The sequence below is a fragment of the Peromyscus eremicus genome, chromosome 3, assembly GCF_949786415.1.
Source record: "Peromyscus eremicus chromosome 3, PerEre_H2_v1, whole genome shotgun sequence".
NCBI classification, from domain to species: domain Eukaryota; kingdom Metazoa; phylum Chordata; class Mammalia; order Rodentia; family Cricetidae; genus Peromyscus; species Peromyscus eremicus.
Window position 1 is genome coordinate 42,384,884 of NC_081418.1, and position 16,461 is coordinate 42,401,344.

At 37.0% G+C, this 16,461-nt stretch overlaps 1 protein-coding gene across 1 annotated transcript in view; it reads right to left on the reverse strand.

The window, feature by feature from the left end:
* Copg2 (COPI coat complex subunit gamma 2) overlaps positions 1-16,461 on the reverse strand; it is a 123,040-nt gene that overhangs the window by 53,796 nt on the left and 52,783 nt on the right. The window contains exons 10-12 of the mRNA XM_059257519.1: positions 3,747-3,880; positions 3,254-3,321; positions 1,795-1,983 (exon numbers count right to left, since the gene is read on the reverse strand). Of these exons, the coding sequence (XP_059113502.1) occupies positions 1,795-1,983; positions 3,254-3,321; positions 3,747-3,880 (391 nt within the window). The remainder of the gene's footprint in view (positions 1-1,794; positions 1,984-3,253; positions 3,322-3,746; positions 3,881-16,461) is intronic.

A 16,461-nucleotide genomic window follows, 5' to 3' on the forward strand; every position in this document is an offset into this window, starting at 1 on the left:
TTCCAGGTATTAGGATTATAGGCACATGCCACCGTTCCACACTTATATTCTATTTTTGTAGGGTTTGAAAGCTATGATGGTTTTAGAATTTTTTGGGTTTTTTTTGTTTTTGTTTTTGTTTTGTTTTTCGAGACAGAGTTTCTCGGTGTAGCTTTGCGCCTTTCCTGGAACTCACTCTGTAGCCCAGGCTGGCCTCAAACTCACAGAGATCCGCCTGCCTCTACATGCGCCACCACCGCCCGGCAGTTTTAGAGTTTTTAAAGAATTATTAAGAATAAAAATAGGGCTGGAGAGATGGCTCAGAGGTTAAGAGCACTGACTGCTCTTCCAGAGGTCCTGAGTTCAATTCCCAGCAACCACATGGTGGCTCACAACCATCTGTAATGAGATTTCGTGCCCTCTTCTGGCCTACAGGGACACATGCTGTATACATAATAAATAAATAAATCTTTAAAAAAAAAAAAAAAAGAAAGAATAAAAATAAAGAATATGTAAATAGATAATTTCAGGAGCTTAGATTATCTATAGTATTTATTTTACAGTCATTTAGAGAAGTTTACCAACTTCCATTCTAAAACATTATCCTTACCAACACACTTTCCCTACCATTCCAATTTATTTTGGCAAACAGCTGCAACACAATTATTACACTCCAAAGTTTTAATATGTCTACTTTTGTTTATTTTTTCATATTAAGTAGAGAGTAACAGTCCCTTGTGCTATATGGCTGAGCATTAAGAAAGAATGACATGGTCTTCTTTCTCTTTCTTTACACTAAAACTTATTGTCCTTTGATCATTTCTAATACACTGTCACTGGTTGTACTCAGCACTTTATTAGAAGTGCTAGCTGTTTTAATAAGGCAAGAAAAAAGGAAGGAAAGATCTTTGGGTTCAAAATAAGGAAACCTCATTTATACAAGATATTATTATTTATACAGATAATTTCAAACAATATAGGCAATAAGGGAATTCAGGAAGGTCACATGATACCAAGCAAATATGAAAAAAATTAAAAGAAAAATAGTTTCACACATTAGTAGTAAATAATTATTTGATTATTTAATTTTCAAATAAAGACACCATGGTGGTTTGAATAGGAATGGCCCTCATAGACTCAGGTGTTTGAATGCTTGGCGAATAGGGAATGGTACTATTAGGAGGTGTGTGGCCTTGTTGGAATAGGTGTATTACTGTGGAGGCAGGCTTTGAGGTCTCATATGCTCAAATTGTGTCCAGTGTGGCACAGTCTCCTTCTGCAGCCTATGGACTAAGATGTAAAACTCTCAGCTCCTTCTCCAGCACCTTGTCTGCCTATATGCCACCGTGCTTCTTGCCATATGATAATGGACTGAACCTCTGAAACTGTAAGCTAGCCCCCATTAAATGTTTTCCTTCATAAGAGTTGCCATGGTCATGGTGTGTCTTCACAGCAAAAAAACAAAAAAAACAAAACCTAACTAAGACAGATACTAAAGCACTCCAATAGGGAAAGGAAGTCTTTTTAACTAATTATGCTGATATAACTGGGTTTGAGTATAGGAAAACATTGAACTTATCATACAAACATCAATTCAAGTGATCACAACCCAAAATGTACAAGGTAAACTCATAAAACATTTAGAATAAAACACATCTTTACAACTTGGAGAAAGATAAAAGCTATTTATGTAGGATACAGCAATATCTAGGAAGGAAAAGAATGATAGCTCAGACTTCATAAAAAGTAAGACCTTCTCAAAAGATACTGTTAAGGCAAGCTATTGACCAAGGCAAAGCTTGTTTAAATTCTTACCTTGAACTCATCTGAGATTTCAGATACAAAAGAAGCTATCTGCTTCATAAGCCTGTCCACACTGCTCTCACTTCCTGTTTTGAGCAATGTAGTAATGGCCAGTGTAGCAATGCTTCTGTTTGAGTCTGTGATTAAGTTTTCTAAGTCCAGGTTGCAGGCAGTCACAGCAGAGGGGTGCTTCATTGCCACCTTGTAGAAGGCAGTGAGAAAAAAAAAAAAAAAATAAAGCACATTGTTTTTGATAAAGGCCAGAACCTAAACTTTAATTAAGGTAAGTGACAATCTAAAGGGAACAGTGTAGGCCAAAGTAATCCTTTCAGATCAGGTGTGGCGAATGCCTACAACCTCAGCACCTGAGAGCTGAAGGTAGAAGGACCAGGAGTTCAGTGTCATCTATGGCCACTCAGCAAGTCCCAGGCCAGCCCGGGCTACCTGACACCATCTCAACTCCCTGCCCAAAGTAATTGTTTTTTAACTAACAAGGTTTCACTTGATAAATGAATAATGGCCACAATACAGCATAGTACTCTCCTTTGTTAACCTCTCCCATGTAGCCTTAATAACAATATCAGTCTCTTTTATTATAGGTGTCCTGCTATCTCCTTACAGTTTCTGTGTTCATGAGCGCCTTTTCTACTAAACATTAGAACTCTGAGAAAAAGATCTATTATGGTAAATGCTGATCAACCAAACGTTCTGTCACTTTAAAGCACTCCTGCAATTAAACAAATTCCTGCCAAACTGGAGTGCCCACCGTTGCTCAACTGTCAGTCATTCTGCATTGATGCTGTCCATCTGTCTGTCTATCCCACATTGGCACAGATCATAGATCTGCAGATCATTATCAGTAAAACTCATTCAACAGGAAAAGATGACCCAGACTAATGAAAATTTTTCATTTATCCATGTATCAAAGAATCATATGCTTTGTGCAGAAATCTTTGTGTATTTTAATGGTTTGGTGCTGCTTTGGGCCCACTGGAGTTATTATAAGAGATAGCACCATATTATATAACCTCTCTAAAATTCACAAATGTGAATTCTAAGACACAACTAGTTTCAAGATTAGAGATGAGGAACTGATAAAACTGTTCAATCTTTGTATTGTTTTGTATGATTTTCATTAACCACAAGTGTCTATAAGCATAGGTAGCATGATTAGAGTAACTAAGAAACTGAGTCCCTTACTTAATCTTAACGAACTTAAATTGGCACTTGTGAATGGACTTTATATTGAACAGCGTAACTCTTGAACATAAAGTGCTCAGAAGTTAGAAACAAATTGTAATCTTCCATGAACTAACAGTATAAATGGCTACAACTAAGGCCACAAGCACAAATAAGTACACATGTGAAGCCTATAGATCATATATGCTAAGCTTGAAGAGAAAGTCAAATGCTCTGTATTTAATGTTACTGAATTAAACATACAAGTCTATATTATCAGCAGGATACCTACTTTGTTCAAGGTCCTCACAGCTGCATATCTCAAGGCTGGCTTAGGAGAGCTACAGAAAAGTTGAAGAACTGGAAAAAGGGAAACAGAAACGTCACTGTGGATCCCACTCATCATATAGCTGAAAATCACAGTGTGTAATGACTCATGTTCATTGTGTGTATCAGGAAATAAATAGATCACAGCATCAAACCTCCATGTGAATGAACAATAATATCATCAAAAATAGGGAAACAAAGCACTGTTTGTTCAGGTATAAAAACTTCAATAGAAAACAAGGTTTGCTTTTCCTCTCTAAGAATTAATATCCCAATTTAAGTAAGAGAAACAGTGCTAGTTATGAAAGCAAATGTGTTTTCTAAACATTAAAGAAAACAAGGATCTTCATTACTGAGCAATCTTGGCCCTAAACACCACTCTTCCTGACCACTCTGCAGACCCGCTGATTTAAAGAAACGTAAGCACATAAACAGAGGACAGCTATCAAACAACTGACCTGAGACGGCAGGCGCCAACTCTCTTGCAGTACAGTTGGGAAGATGAATAATGGCAGAGGCAGCTTCATAAATAACCATTTCATGTTTATTTCGCAAGCAGCTCTCAATGAAATCAAAGAGTGGACTGTCATGACTGCCAATAAATAACATATAGACCATGTTTACATATCAAAAAGCAGGATGTATGCACAATGGTTAAAAGCACAGGCAGACTGAAATATACTTCTGGAACACTGGATAAAAGATCACTGAAGATTCACTTCTTTAAAAAGCAATGAAAATTTGTCAAAACTAGTTTCTTCAGAACTTTAAAATTTAATCCAGTGAGCAATTACTGAAGAAAACTACAAGATCTTAGAATGGTGAGCTTTCTGGTGCTTTAACTTGCTGGAGTCTCAATTTCCATCCTTCCTTCCTGGGATCACTGTAGCTCTGGAAACTAGCAGCCTCATAACCACTGAACCTGTGAAAGCCAGCAGCCTCAGAGAATTGGTTTAATATCAGTCAAATCAATTCATGTTACATATCACATTAAAAATATAAAATATGAAAATACATAATTATTATTCTAACCAAAGAATCATGATGCATACAAAGAGACAGTAAAATACTCCCCAAACACAAGAATAAAAGTAGTCACCAGCAATTACTCCTGAGAAAGCCTAGATATCAGCCTTATAGACAAACACTTTGAGTTAACTGATACAAACATGTACAAAGGACTAAAGGAAACTACATCTAAAGATTAAATCAATCTATAACTATGAGAGATTAAAACTAATTAAAAAACAGAGATTTGGAAAAAGCAATGACTGTTCATAAAACATTAATCAAGGTTTGTTGTGGAATATTGAACTATGTAAAGATGTGTTACATTTGTTTATGCTGCAGAATATTACTTGAATTATGTACAGGTGTGTTACATTTGTTTCTGCTGCCTTTGTTAATGCTGTAAAGACGTGTTACATTTGTTTCTGTTGCATTTGTTTAATTATGTAAGATGTGTTGCTGTTTCACCTTGCCCCCTAAGGCACTTGATTGACCTAATAAAAAGCTGAATGACCAATAGCCAGGCAGAAGAGGGATAGGTGAGGCTGGTGGGTAGAGAGAATAAATAGAAGGAGCAATCTAGGTTCGAAGAGAATGAGAGGAAGAGGATGGAGAGGAAGAGGATGGAGAGGAAGAGGGACACGCCTGGGCAGAAGCCAGGCAACCACGAGCCAGCCAAAGAGACATCAGGAAAGTAAGACATACAGAAAGCAAGAAAGAAAAGGTAAAAGGCCCCGAGGCAAAAGGTAGATAAAGAGAAACAAGTTAATTGAAGTTAAAAGAGCTAGTCAGAAACAAACCTCAGTTGGTCGAGCATTCATAACTAATATTAAGTCTCCATGTCATGATTTGGGAGCTGGTTGGTGGCCCAAAAGATTGCAAATGTACGCGATGGATGAAAGAGCCAGAAAACTGATGTAACCAGCAAAGGGAAATAAAACAAAAAACAAAAAACAAACAAACAAAACAGGAAGAAATGACAAGGTTTGGAGACCCATGAAGCATGAGCAAATATGTCAACTCCATGTAATTAAGAGTCTCCTAAGAAAAGAGACAAGGGGGCAAAATATTTGAAGAAATAATGACTGAAAACCTCCAGAATGATTGATCAAAATCAAGTCTACAGGCCACAGAAGCTCAACAAATCTCAAGCAGGATAAATACATATTGATACAATGTTGTTGAAGTATTAAGTAAATAAAAAATTCTGACAGCAACAGGGTAAAAAACAAAACAACTCTTCACACTTCGGAGAAATCAATACAATTATACAATTAATGGCTGACTTTGGGGACTTCACCCTATGTACAGCACCAGCCTGCCTCACTGCCAGCTCCCCTCCCAGCCTGAATATTAGAGGACACAGAAAGAAGCTTGCCTAATTCATTCATTCATTCATTCATTCATTCTTTCTTTCTTTCTTTCTGCTGTTCTCCTTTCCTTAATTACACCTTTTTGTTTCTATTCCTCTTAGTTTTATCCAGTTTTCCCCTATATTTTATAATCTGATTTTTTTAAATGCTGCTATCTGTTCCTCTCACATCCTGTCCCTTTTTCTTTTCATTAAACCTTGTTTCATTCCTTTCTCTTTACCCTCTCCTTTACTTCATTCATCATTCTTTTCTTTTTCTTTTCTTTTTTTTTTTGTTCTGAGACAGGGTTTCTCTGTGTAGCTCTGGAGCCTGTCCTGGAACTTGCTCTGTAGACCAAGCTGGCCTTGAACTCACAGAGATCCGCCTGGCTCTGCCTCCCGAGTACTGGGATTAAAAGCGTGCGCCACCACCACCCAGCCTCATCATTACTTTTGCCTTTACTAATTTTTAAATTCATAATTTTACTCTCCATTATTTTTACTATTTTCTTTTCTATTGCCACTTATGATGTAGTAATGACTTCAATGTATTTTAACTATATTTCTTCTAAAAGATTTACTTTATTCTAAATTATGTGTATGTGTGGATATGTGGGTATGTGCATATAAGTGTAGGTGTGAAGAGGTCAGAGGCATTGGATCTCCTGAAAGCAGACTTACAGGCAATTGTGAGCTGCCTGACATGGATGCTGGGAACCAACTCTTCTTCTGGAAGAAGTGGCCCATGTTCTGAAACACTGAGCTTTCCCTCCAGCCCCTTTTAACTGTATTTTTATATGGGATCTATTTTGGTGTTAATGCTATTATCAGAGTTTTTTTTTTCCTTTGTGAGTAGAGACTTTAAGAGAAGGTTGTTCACTAAGAACTCACTACAAAAGGAACAAACATCTCAACAGACATATAACCTGAATCACAAACATGAAAACGCAAAGTAGTGTGGCTCCTCTAAAAGTCTGCAACTCTTGATAACTGAAGCTAAAGATACTGAAATAGTTAAAAAGTCAGAAATAGTTCAAAAGTCTGCTTTTAAAAATGATTGGTGAGGGTCTGTTAAAATGGGATTGTGAGTAAGAGCTTTGGTTTTGCAACCATGAGGACCTGAGTCAGAACCCTTGGCACCTACATAAAAAGCCAAGCATGGCTGCACATGCCAGGAATAGGGAGCAGAGACACCCCTTGGGAGCTTCTGGTTCAATGAAAGATCCTGTGTCAAAGAAGTAAGGCGAAGAGTGATAGAGGAAGACATTTGACATCTTGCTCTTGGCTTCTGCATACATGTTCATACTCTCATATTCATGTGCTTGGAAAATACACACACACACACACACACACACACACACACACACACAAACATGAGCGTGCGCGCAGAGAGGGGGGGTGGAAAAAAGGTTCAAATGATAGATGAGTGAAGATGCCAATATGTTAACTGTACAAAAAAAATTCAACAACTTGGACTATAAATTCAGTACTTGGGATAAAAAAATTCAGCCAAAAACATCTTAAAAATGAAAAACTCCATCAGTCAAGCAAAAACTCTTACTAGAAAGTGTCATCAACAGACTAGAGCTGGTGGAAGAAAAGCTATCAGGAGCTGATGACAAAGGTAGGAAATCTATATTCAGATAACAGGGACAACAAAATTCAAAAATAATAAAAATAACATTCCAGTGCACCAGTAAGAGACCAAAGTAACCCAATCCACGGTGCAGAAAGACCCAAAAAGAACAGACCAAAGGGACTGAAAATTTACTCAGAGAAGTTATGGCAGAAAACTTCCCAAATCAAGAAATGGCTCAGTGGTCAAGTTCATGTCAAATAATTCATAAACACCTATAACTCTAGTTCCAAAAGATCCAACACCCTCCTCTGGAATCCGCTGGCACTCAGACATACATGTGCATATACATACCAACAGACACACCCACGCATACATATAAATGAGATAAAATACATCTTTAAAAAATAATTTCTTGCTGGGCGGTGGTGGCGCACGCCTTTAATCCCAGCACTCGGGAGGCAGAGCCAGGCAGATCTCTGTGAGTTCCAGGCCAGCCTGGTCTACAGAGCGAGATCCAGGACAGTCACCAAAACTACACAGAGAAACCCTGCCTCAAAAAACAAAACAAAACAAAAAAATTTTTCTTATATCTTATTTATCATAATGGAATAAAATTAATATCATGAGAAAGTACAGAAGCCACACAAAAACATGGAAATTGAATATGCAAACTATATTTGCTATATACAAAGTATAATTTTTAAAAAATTAAAGAAATCCTAGAATTAAGTGAAAATAAAACCACAATTTATTAGAATTTTTGGTATACAGAAAAGGCAGAAGAGGCAAGCTTATTGAGATAAGTGCCTACATTCACAAGTCAAGAGAATTCTCTGATAGATATCTTAGTGATATACCTCAAGGTTTTAGAAACAAACAAGAAAAAAAAAAAACAAACAAAATTAGTAGGTGGAAATAAAAAGAAATAATAGAGTAGAGTATAAATTAATGAAATGAAGACCACAAGAAGATCAATGAGCCAGCTGGTGGCACATGCCTTTAATCCCAGCACTTGAGAGGCAGAGACAGGCAGATCTCTGAGTTTGATGCCAACTTGGTCTACAGAGTGAGTTCTAGGACAGTCAGGGTTACACAGATTTTTTTTTTTCTAAAAAAAAAAAAAAAAAAGACCATCAATGATGCAGTTGCTTTTTTGAAAAAATAAACAAGACTGACAAATGCTTAGATAAACTAACCAAAAAGAAAGACTCAATAACATCAGAGGCAAAAGGAGTGAAGAAAACCCATAGGAAATGAATTCTTGACAAAGGTGCCTATTAAAGGAAAGTACCTATTGGAGGAAAAAGTGCCTCAGCCACAAATGGTGTTAGGGAAATGGATATGCACGTGACAAAGACTGAAACACAATCTTCATCTCTCATCTTTTACAAAAATCAACTCAAAATGGACTAAAAGGTCTTAATATAAGACATGAAACTTTGAACCTATGAAAGGAAAATATAAACATTTCAAGATACAGGGACAAGCATCAACTTTGAGTAAGATTCAAACAACTCAGGAAATAACAGCTAGGCCTGTCAAAGATCAAATCAAGTTCACGCACAGCAAAGGAAACAACAACCTGAAAAGACAGCCTACAGGATGGGAGGTAATCTTCCTTAGCTACTCATTAGGCAGGGCACTAATAACTAGAATAAAGAGCTGAAAAAATTAAATGAGTAAATGAACTGAGCAGTGAGTTCTCAAAAGCAGTATAAATGGCCAATCCATATATTAAATATTTAACCATCCTTAGTCATCACTGATCACAAATGAAACTACACTGAAATCCCATCTCTGCCCCCAATCAGAATAGTTGTATCATAAGAAAACAAATGAGAACAAATGCAGGTGAGGATGCAGAGATAAAGGCACCCTTAGATACTGCTAGTGGAACTGTAAATCAGTACAGCCACTATGGAAATCAATATGGTGGTTCCTCAAAAAAACTATAAAGTTATACCACTGCTGAGTATGTTTCTGGATGAATCTGTGTCATCATACTATAGGTACTTGCACACTCACTCATAGCAAATAGATAATAAATATGTATTATACAACATACTACATTACATGTAATATAAAATATAATAGTAATCATTGTAAAACAAAATTGGTTATTAGAAAAAAAATCAAATGTTAAATACTACATTAATACCCCATTTACTACTACAAACAACAACAATATTAAGAGAAACAACCAGAGGTGCTGTGGGATAATGCTTTTGTACACTGGTTTAATAAAACACTGACTGGACAGTAGCCAGGCAGGAAGTATAGGCGGAGTAAGCAAACAAGAAGAATTCTAGGAAGAGGAAGGCTGAGTCAGGAGTCGTCAACCAGACACAAAGGAAGCAAGATGTGAAGACAGAACTGAGAAAAGGTACAAAGCCACGTGGCTAAACATAAATAAGAATTATGGGTTAATTTAAGTGTAAGAACTGGTCAGTAATAAGCCTGAGCTAATGGCCAAGCAATTACAATTAATATAAGCCTCTGTGTGTTTACTTGGGGGACGCAAGTGGGAGAGATTTGTCCCAGCCGGGACACAGGAAAACTTCCAACTACATAGAGGGCATGGCCTCAATTGGATAAGTAGATCTTTAAAGATCTACAACTGCTATCAAGCTTAATGGTTTCCCTGGAAAACTGCAGGCAGACAAAGAAGCCTTCTTTCAGCATTTCTACACACTATTGTACTAAAGACCTGAGCCAGTGAAAAAGTCAAGGTCCAAAATACAGAAGTTAGTCTAGAAACAAAGAAGTGAAACCATATTTGTTCACAGGTGACATGATTTTGTACACAGAAAATCCAAAGACGTACACAGATGCAGAGAGAGAGAGAGAGAGAGAGAGAGAGAGAGAGAGAGAGAGAGAGAGAGAGAGAGAGCGCGAGAGCTCGCGCGTGCAAATGAGCAAGAGCACTAGCTAGAAGTCTAACAAGTTTATAGTCTATAGACTGACATAAAAACAACTGTATTTCAATGTGCTGCAAAAAGAAATCATTCAGCAATAAAAAGGAGCAAAGATTCATACTGTAATAAAGTAAACCTCTAAATATTAGGCTAAATGAAAACAGTATGAATATGACACTATTTATAGGAAATGTTTACACAGGCAAAATTTAAAGAGACAAAAGGCAGCTCAAGGGCTGAGAAACTAATGACAGATGAAAGTGATGGAAACATTCTAGAGACAGCTGTGCTGATGGTGGTGCAGTCGGATAAGCTTACCAATAAATTATACAATTGTATGCTTACAGTGAGTGGATTTTATCATCTGTAAATTAATATCAATGAAATTGTTCAACAATACCCAATACTGAGCTGGGCATGGTTGGCTAACACCTACAATCTCAGCACTTGGAAAGAGGAGGCAGTAGAATTATTATGAGTCCCAGGTAGACCTGGGCTATAAAATGAAGCCCTAATTTAAAAAACAAACATATACTGGGTGGCGGTGATGCACACCTTTAATCCCAGCACTCGGGAGGCAGAGCCAAGCAGATGTCTGTGAGCTTGAGGACAACCTGGTCTACAGAGTTGAGATTCAGGACAGGCACCAAAGCTACATACAGAGAAACCCTGTCTCTAAAAACCAAAATAAAAACAACAAAAACCCCAAATATATTATATTAGTTATCAAAATTTAAAATATGAAAATCTTTTCATATATAATATTGCTGAGAAGGAAGCCTAGTTGTCCTAAACAAACAAAAAAATTCATATTCATTTACTAAAAGTTATCAAGAGGTACCAAAACAAACTATTTAAAAAGTTTTTGTTTATCATTATTACTAGTGTGTGTGGATATTGTGTGTGGGGGGGGAGAATAAATTAATGTGGGTGTGCATGTGTGGAGATTAGAGAACCATGTCTGGAGTTGGTGCTCTCTCTCCATTATGGGTTCCGGAAACTGAACTAAAAGGCTTGCCTGGCGAGTGCTTTTACCCACTAAGCCATCTCATCATCTGCTGCCTTGCTATCTTATACTCTACAGAGCTGGTAAACCTAGATTAGGTTCTTTTAAGTATTTGTAGTGTTCCTTTATATGGATCTTTCTTTCTTATTCCTGAGTACCCAAGGAAACTGCTTTCAATCCCCATTAACCAACTAGGACTGACTTCTATCAATCAACTGTATAATTTACAATAGTTCTTAATCACATGCTCTCTTATAACAATACTATAATTTTTTTAAATTTCTTTTGGGGGAGGTAGTTCTTTTTGGTTTTTGTTTGGTTGGTTGGTTTTTGTTTCTTTGTGTAGCCTTGGCTATCTTGGAACTAGCTCTATAGGCCAGGCCAGCCTCAAACTTACAGAGATCTACCTGCCTCTGCCTCCCAAGTGCTGAGATTAACGTAGAGGTAGTTCTTCAAGGTCTATAGCCCATGCTGGCCTCAAACTTACACTCCTCTTGCCTCTTCTGCCTGAGTGCTGGCATTACAGGCACGAGCCATCATACCCAGCTTGCATTTTAATAGTGAATAAATTAAATGTGATCCCTACCTCTTAATATTACCCTCATAAATTCTACTATATTCAAAATATTATTCAAGAAACTAGCAGAAAGTCTTACAACCAGTAGCCCTAAAACAATTTCCAATATCCTGTTGGATACTGTCCTGGTTTGCTTTCTATTGCTGGGATAAAACACTGACCAAAAGCAACTTAGGAAGAAAGAGTTTATCTCATCTTACACTTCCAAAAGTCCATCACTTAGATTACTTTGTAAGCTCCAAGCCAGTGAAAGACCGGTCTTAGTTAGGGTTTCTATTGCTGTGAAGAGACACCATGACTATGTCCTCAGCTCCTAAATAAATAAATAAATCAATAAATAAATCAAGGAAAACATTTAATTGGGACTGGCTTGCAGTTTCAGAGGTTTAGTCTGTTATTGTGATGAAAAGAAGCATGGTGGCATGCAGGCAGACATGGTGGAGAAGGAGCTAAGAGTTGTACATCTTGATCTACAGGCATAGCTTGAGCATATGAGACCTCAAAGCTTGCCTCCACAGTGACATACTTCTTCCACAAAGCTACACCTCCTCCAACAAAACCACATCTCCTAACAGTGCCACTCCTTATGAGCCCATGGGGCCATTTTCATTCAAACTGCCACAGACTCTATCTTAAAAAAAATCAAGATGGATAGCAGCTGCATGAAGTCGACCTGTAGTTTCCATATGCATGTATACACATATGCATTCACATGAACACACACATATATGCACAAGAGACTATAATTAGTGGGATGTTCTCTTTTATAGAAATGATGTGCTGGGTAACGGTGGCACACGCCTTTAATCCCAGCACTCGGGAGGCTGAGCCAGGAGGATCTCTGTGAGTTCGAGGCCAGCCAGGTCTACAGAGTGAGTTCCAGGACAGCCAGGCTACACAAAGAAAACCTGTCTCAAAAAACCAATTAAAAAAAAAAAAAAAGACAAAGAAAAAAATTTCTTAATAGAAATGATGCTAGTCTTCACATTCACTTTACCATGTTTTTTCTATGAAGCAGTATTTTTCAAAGATGAAGCCATATGGATAGAATTCATTTCTGATTAAATATTTAAGAATATCTTATAACTAAATTTTCTATATGAGTTTTTTGTTGGCTGCATATTAAAGATATCTCTCAGGATTCAGACATTATAAATAATATAGGAACTAACATCTTGTTTCCTTGTGCATATGTACAAGTATTCCTCTGTGGAATTCTTGAAGAGAAACTTCTGGATTACAGACAAGCAATGTATGTGCTTTTATTTTTTAATAGGCATGCAAATGACCCCCCAAAGTATCTGTTCTGTTTTATACTCCCAGCAATGTTGAGAATATTTACATTCTAGCTAATATTTGATACTATAAAGTATTAAATATGTTGCCAATATGATGATAGCTGGAAATGGTATTTTATTTTGATGTGTATGTTTCTAATTAATGGTGAAGCAAAACTTTTAAAAAATGTCTATTGCTAAATCTTTGTTTTAGTAAACCATTAGCTTTACTTACTGAAGAGTTGTAAAACTGTTTGACTACAATTTGCTTTTATTTTGTTGAGATATGGTCTTGCTATGTAGTCAGGTTGGCCAGCCTCCCAAGTGCTGGGATTATTGTTGAGACACCACTATGTCCCCCTTCCTTCTTTTTCCTCCGTTCCCTTCCTTCTCCTCTCTACACTGACCTAGAACAAATGGGCAATGGCGGGGCCAGAGCACCCAGCACTACTTCAGTCTCTTCTGTTAGAGCTTCCTCCAATGCATCTTATACCTGTTGGATTTATGAGTCCTACTTAGTCATTTGTGTTTGGTTTGCATTTTTAAAATGTCATGCAAACTGGCCATCAAGTTGGATTTCTGCCATGGCCTTCAGAAAGTGAATCAATGGATCAGAGGTGAAAAAGATTTGTAAGTAAGAAAGAAGGCTGACAGGAGCAGCAGGGAATAAGAAAGGGTGTGGGAGAGTTAACCATGAAATTGTCAAAGAACAAAATTGGTTAATAAAACAAAATATTAAAAAACTGTCAAGCTTACACATCAAAACCACAACAACAAAGATGTAAACTATGATGAATAAATAATCTTTTACAAAATAATAGTAAAGCAACAACTATTAGTCTGTTTTACCATCACTATGACTAATAATGCCCAATGAGAACAACACAGGAAGGAAAGATTTACTGTGGCTTACAGTTTTAGAGAGAACAGTCAATTTCTGCTTGGTCCCATATACTCTGGAAGAAAGTGATGACAGGATGTGTATGAGGGAGAAGACTGTTCACCTTATACATCAGGAAGCAGAGAATGAAGAAGGGTCTATGCACCAGGACCTTTAAAAAGTATGCTCCAGTAATCTACTTCCTCCAACTAGGCCTCTAACCTCCTCAAGTTTCTAGAACCTCCCAAAATAGCACCACTAGCAACAGATCAAGTTTCAACCCATGGAGAAGAGGGTATTTTGTATTCAGATCATAATATTAGTATATAAAAGAATGAAATTGAACCTCTACTTCATATCATATTAAAAATTACTTCAAGGGGCTGGAGAGAAGGCTCAGTTAAGGGCACTGTCTGCTCTTCCAGAGGATCCAGGTTCAATTCCCAGCACTCACATGGCAGCTCACTGTCTGTAATGCTTGTTCCAGGGAATCTGATATCCTCATGCAGTCATTCATACAGGCAAAACACCAATGCACATAAAATGAGAACAATAAATTATTTTAAAAAGTTTTTAAAAATTACTTCAAAATGGTTCAAAAACCTAAATTTCTAAGATAAAACTCTAAAATTAATCTTTGTGACCTTGGGATTAGGCAATAGGTTTTTTTTTTTTTTTTTTTTAGGTGTAACACCAAAACCACAAACAAGCAAAAAAAAAATGTATAAATCAGACTTGATCAAAATTTAAGATTTCTGTGCATAAAAGAACACTATGAAAAAAGTGAAAAGACATCATAAAGAATGGGAGGAAATATTTGTAAAGTATGTATCTGTAACAGAATCCAATGTAACAAGACAAATAACCTCAACTTTAAATGGGCAAAGATTTTAAACAGAGATTTCTCCAAAGATGATACATAAATGACCAATAAATATGTGAAATATAACAATATCATTAGTAATTAGGGAAATGCAAATTAAAACAAGTAAATTTATACAACCTCTTCATGCTTTCTAGGACAGGTCTACTAAAACAGATAATGATGAAAACTCTAACATATTGCCGATAAAAATGTTATAAGGTATAGCCCCTTTGGAAAACAATTTGGCAGCACCCTCGTGATGGGGAATATTATTTTAAGGTGTGTTACTTTTGTTTATGTTGTATTTGTTTAATTCTGTGAAGCTGTGTTACTTTGCCTGTCTAAAACACCTGATGGTCTAATAAAGAACTGAATGGCCAATAGCAAAGCAGGAGAAAGGATAGGTGGGACTGGCAGTCAGAGAGAAAATATAGAAGGAGAAATCTGGAGGTAGAAGTAGCCAGAGAAGAACTCCAGGGGCCAGTCACCCAGCTACACAGCAAGCCACAGATTAAGAGTAAGATTTACAGAAGAGAATGAGAAAAGCCCAGAGGCAAAAGGTAGACAGGATAATTTAAGAAAAGCTGGCAAGCAACAAGCCAAGCTAAGGTCAAACATTTATAATTAAGAATAAGCCTCCATGTGTGATTTATTTGGGAGCAGGGTGGTGGTCCCCCCAAAAGAGCAAAAAACAAACACCACTACCTTCCAAAGTTAAACATCGAGTTAGACTAGGGGCCTGGAGTTCCACTCCTAGGTATATCCATAAGAACTAAGAACAGAAACATACGTTCATATTAAAAATTATACACGCTGGGCCAGGCATGGTGGTGCACACCTTTAATCCCAGCACTCACGAGGTAGAAACAGGTGGATTTCTATGAATTTCAGGACAGCTAAGGTTACAAATTAAGACCCTGTCTCTCTTTGTCTGTTTGTCTCTGTCTCTGTTTCTGTCTCTCTCACATACACATACAAAGAAAAAAAATTACACAATTCAAATTAGCATTCTTCATAACAGCCCAAAGTGGATACAATCCAAATGTCTCTGAATGAATGGATAAATGAACTGTAGTACATCCACACAATGGAATAAATAGTATTCATCCATTAAAAAGAAAGACTGACACTTCCACAATACAGATGTACACTGACACACTCCACTGAGTGAAAGAAGCCAGAAACAAGAGGCTGTATACTGTATGATTCCATTTATGAGCAATGTCCAGAATAGACAAACTCATGGAGATTAAAAAAAAAAAACTAATAAATGTTTTCCAGCTTTCTAGGGGCAGAAGAAAGGAAGAATGAAGAGTGACTGTTAATCAAATTAGGACCTCTTTGTGATGGTGACCAAGTTTCAGAATATACTGAAACATAAACTCTACATTTTCAAAAGGCAAATGTTATGGTCTGTAAGCTACATCTCACTAAAACTATGTAAGGTACTTCTTCAATTGGAAGTTTTACAATCTCACATCTCAGCTTCAGGAAATCTCCCTTCTCCATGGAATGTGTGTTAAAACAACCATTTTGGAAAAACAGTCTGGTGTTACCTATAAAACGCAGAGGTATATATGACAATGATCTCACAATCCCACACTTCCTTATATACTGTAAAGAAGTGTGTGCTTAACCATGAAAATAGGGCTTTGGAGACTGTTGTGGTTTGAAAGTGTTCCTTACAAGTTCATGCATTGAAAACTTAATCCCCA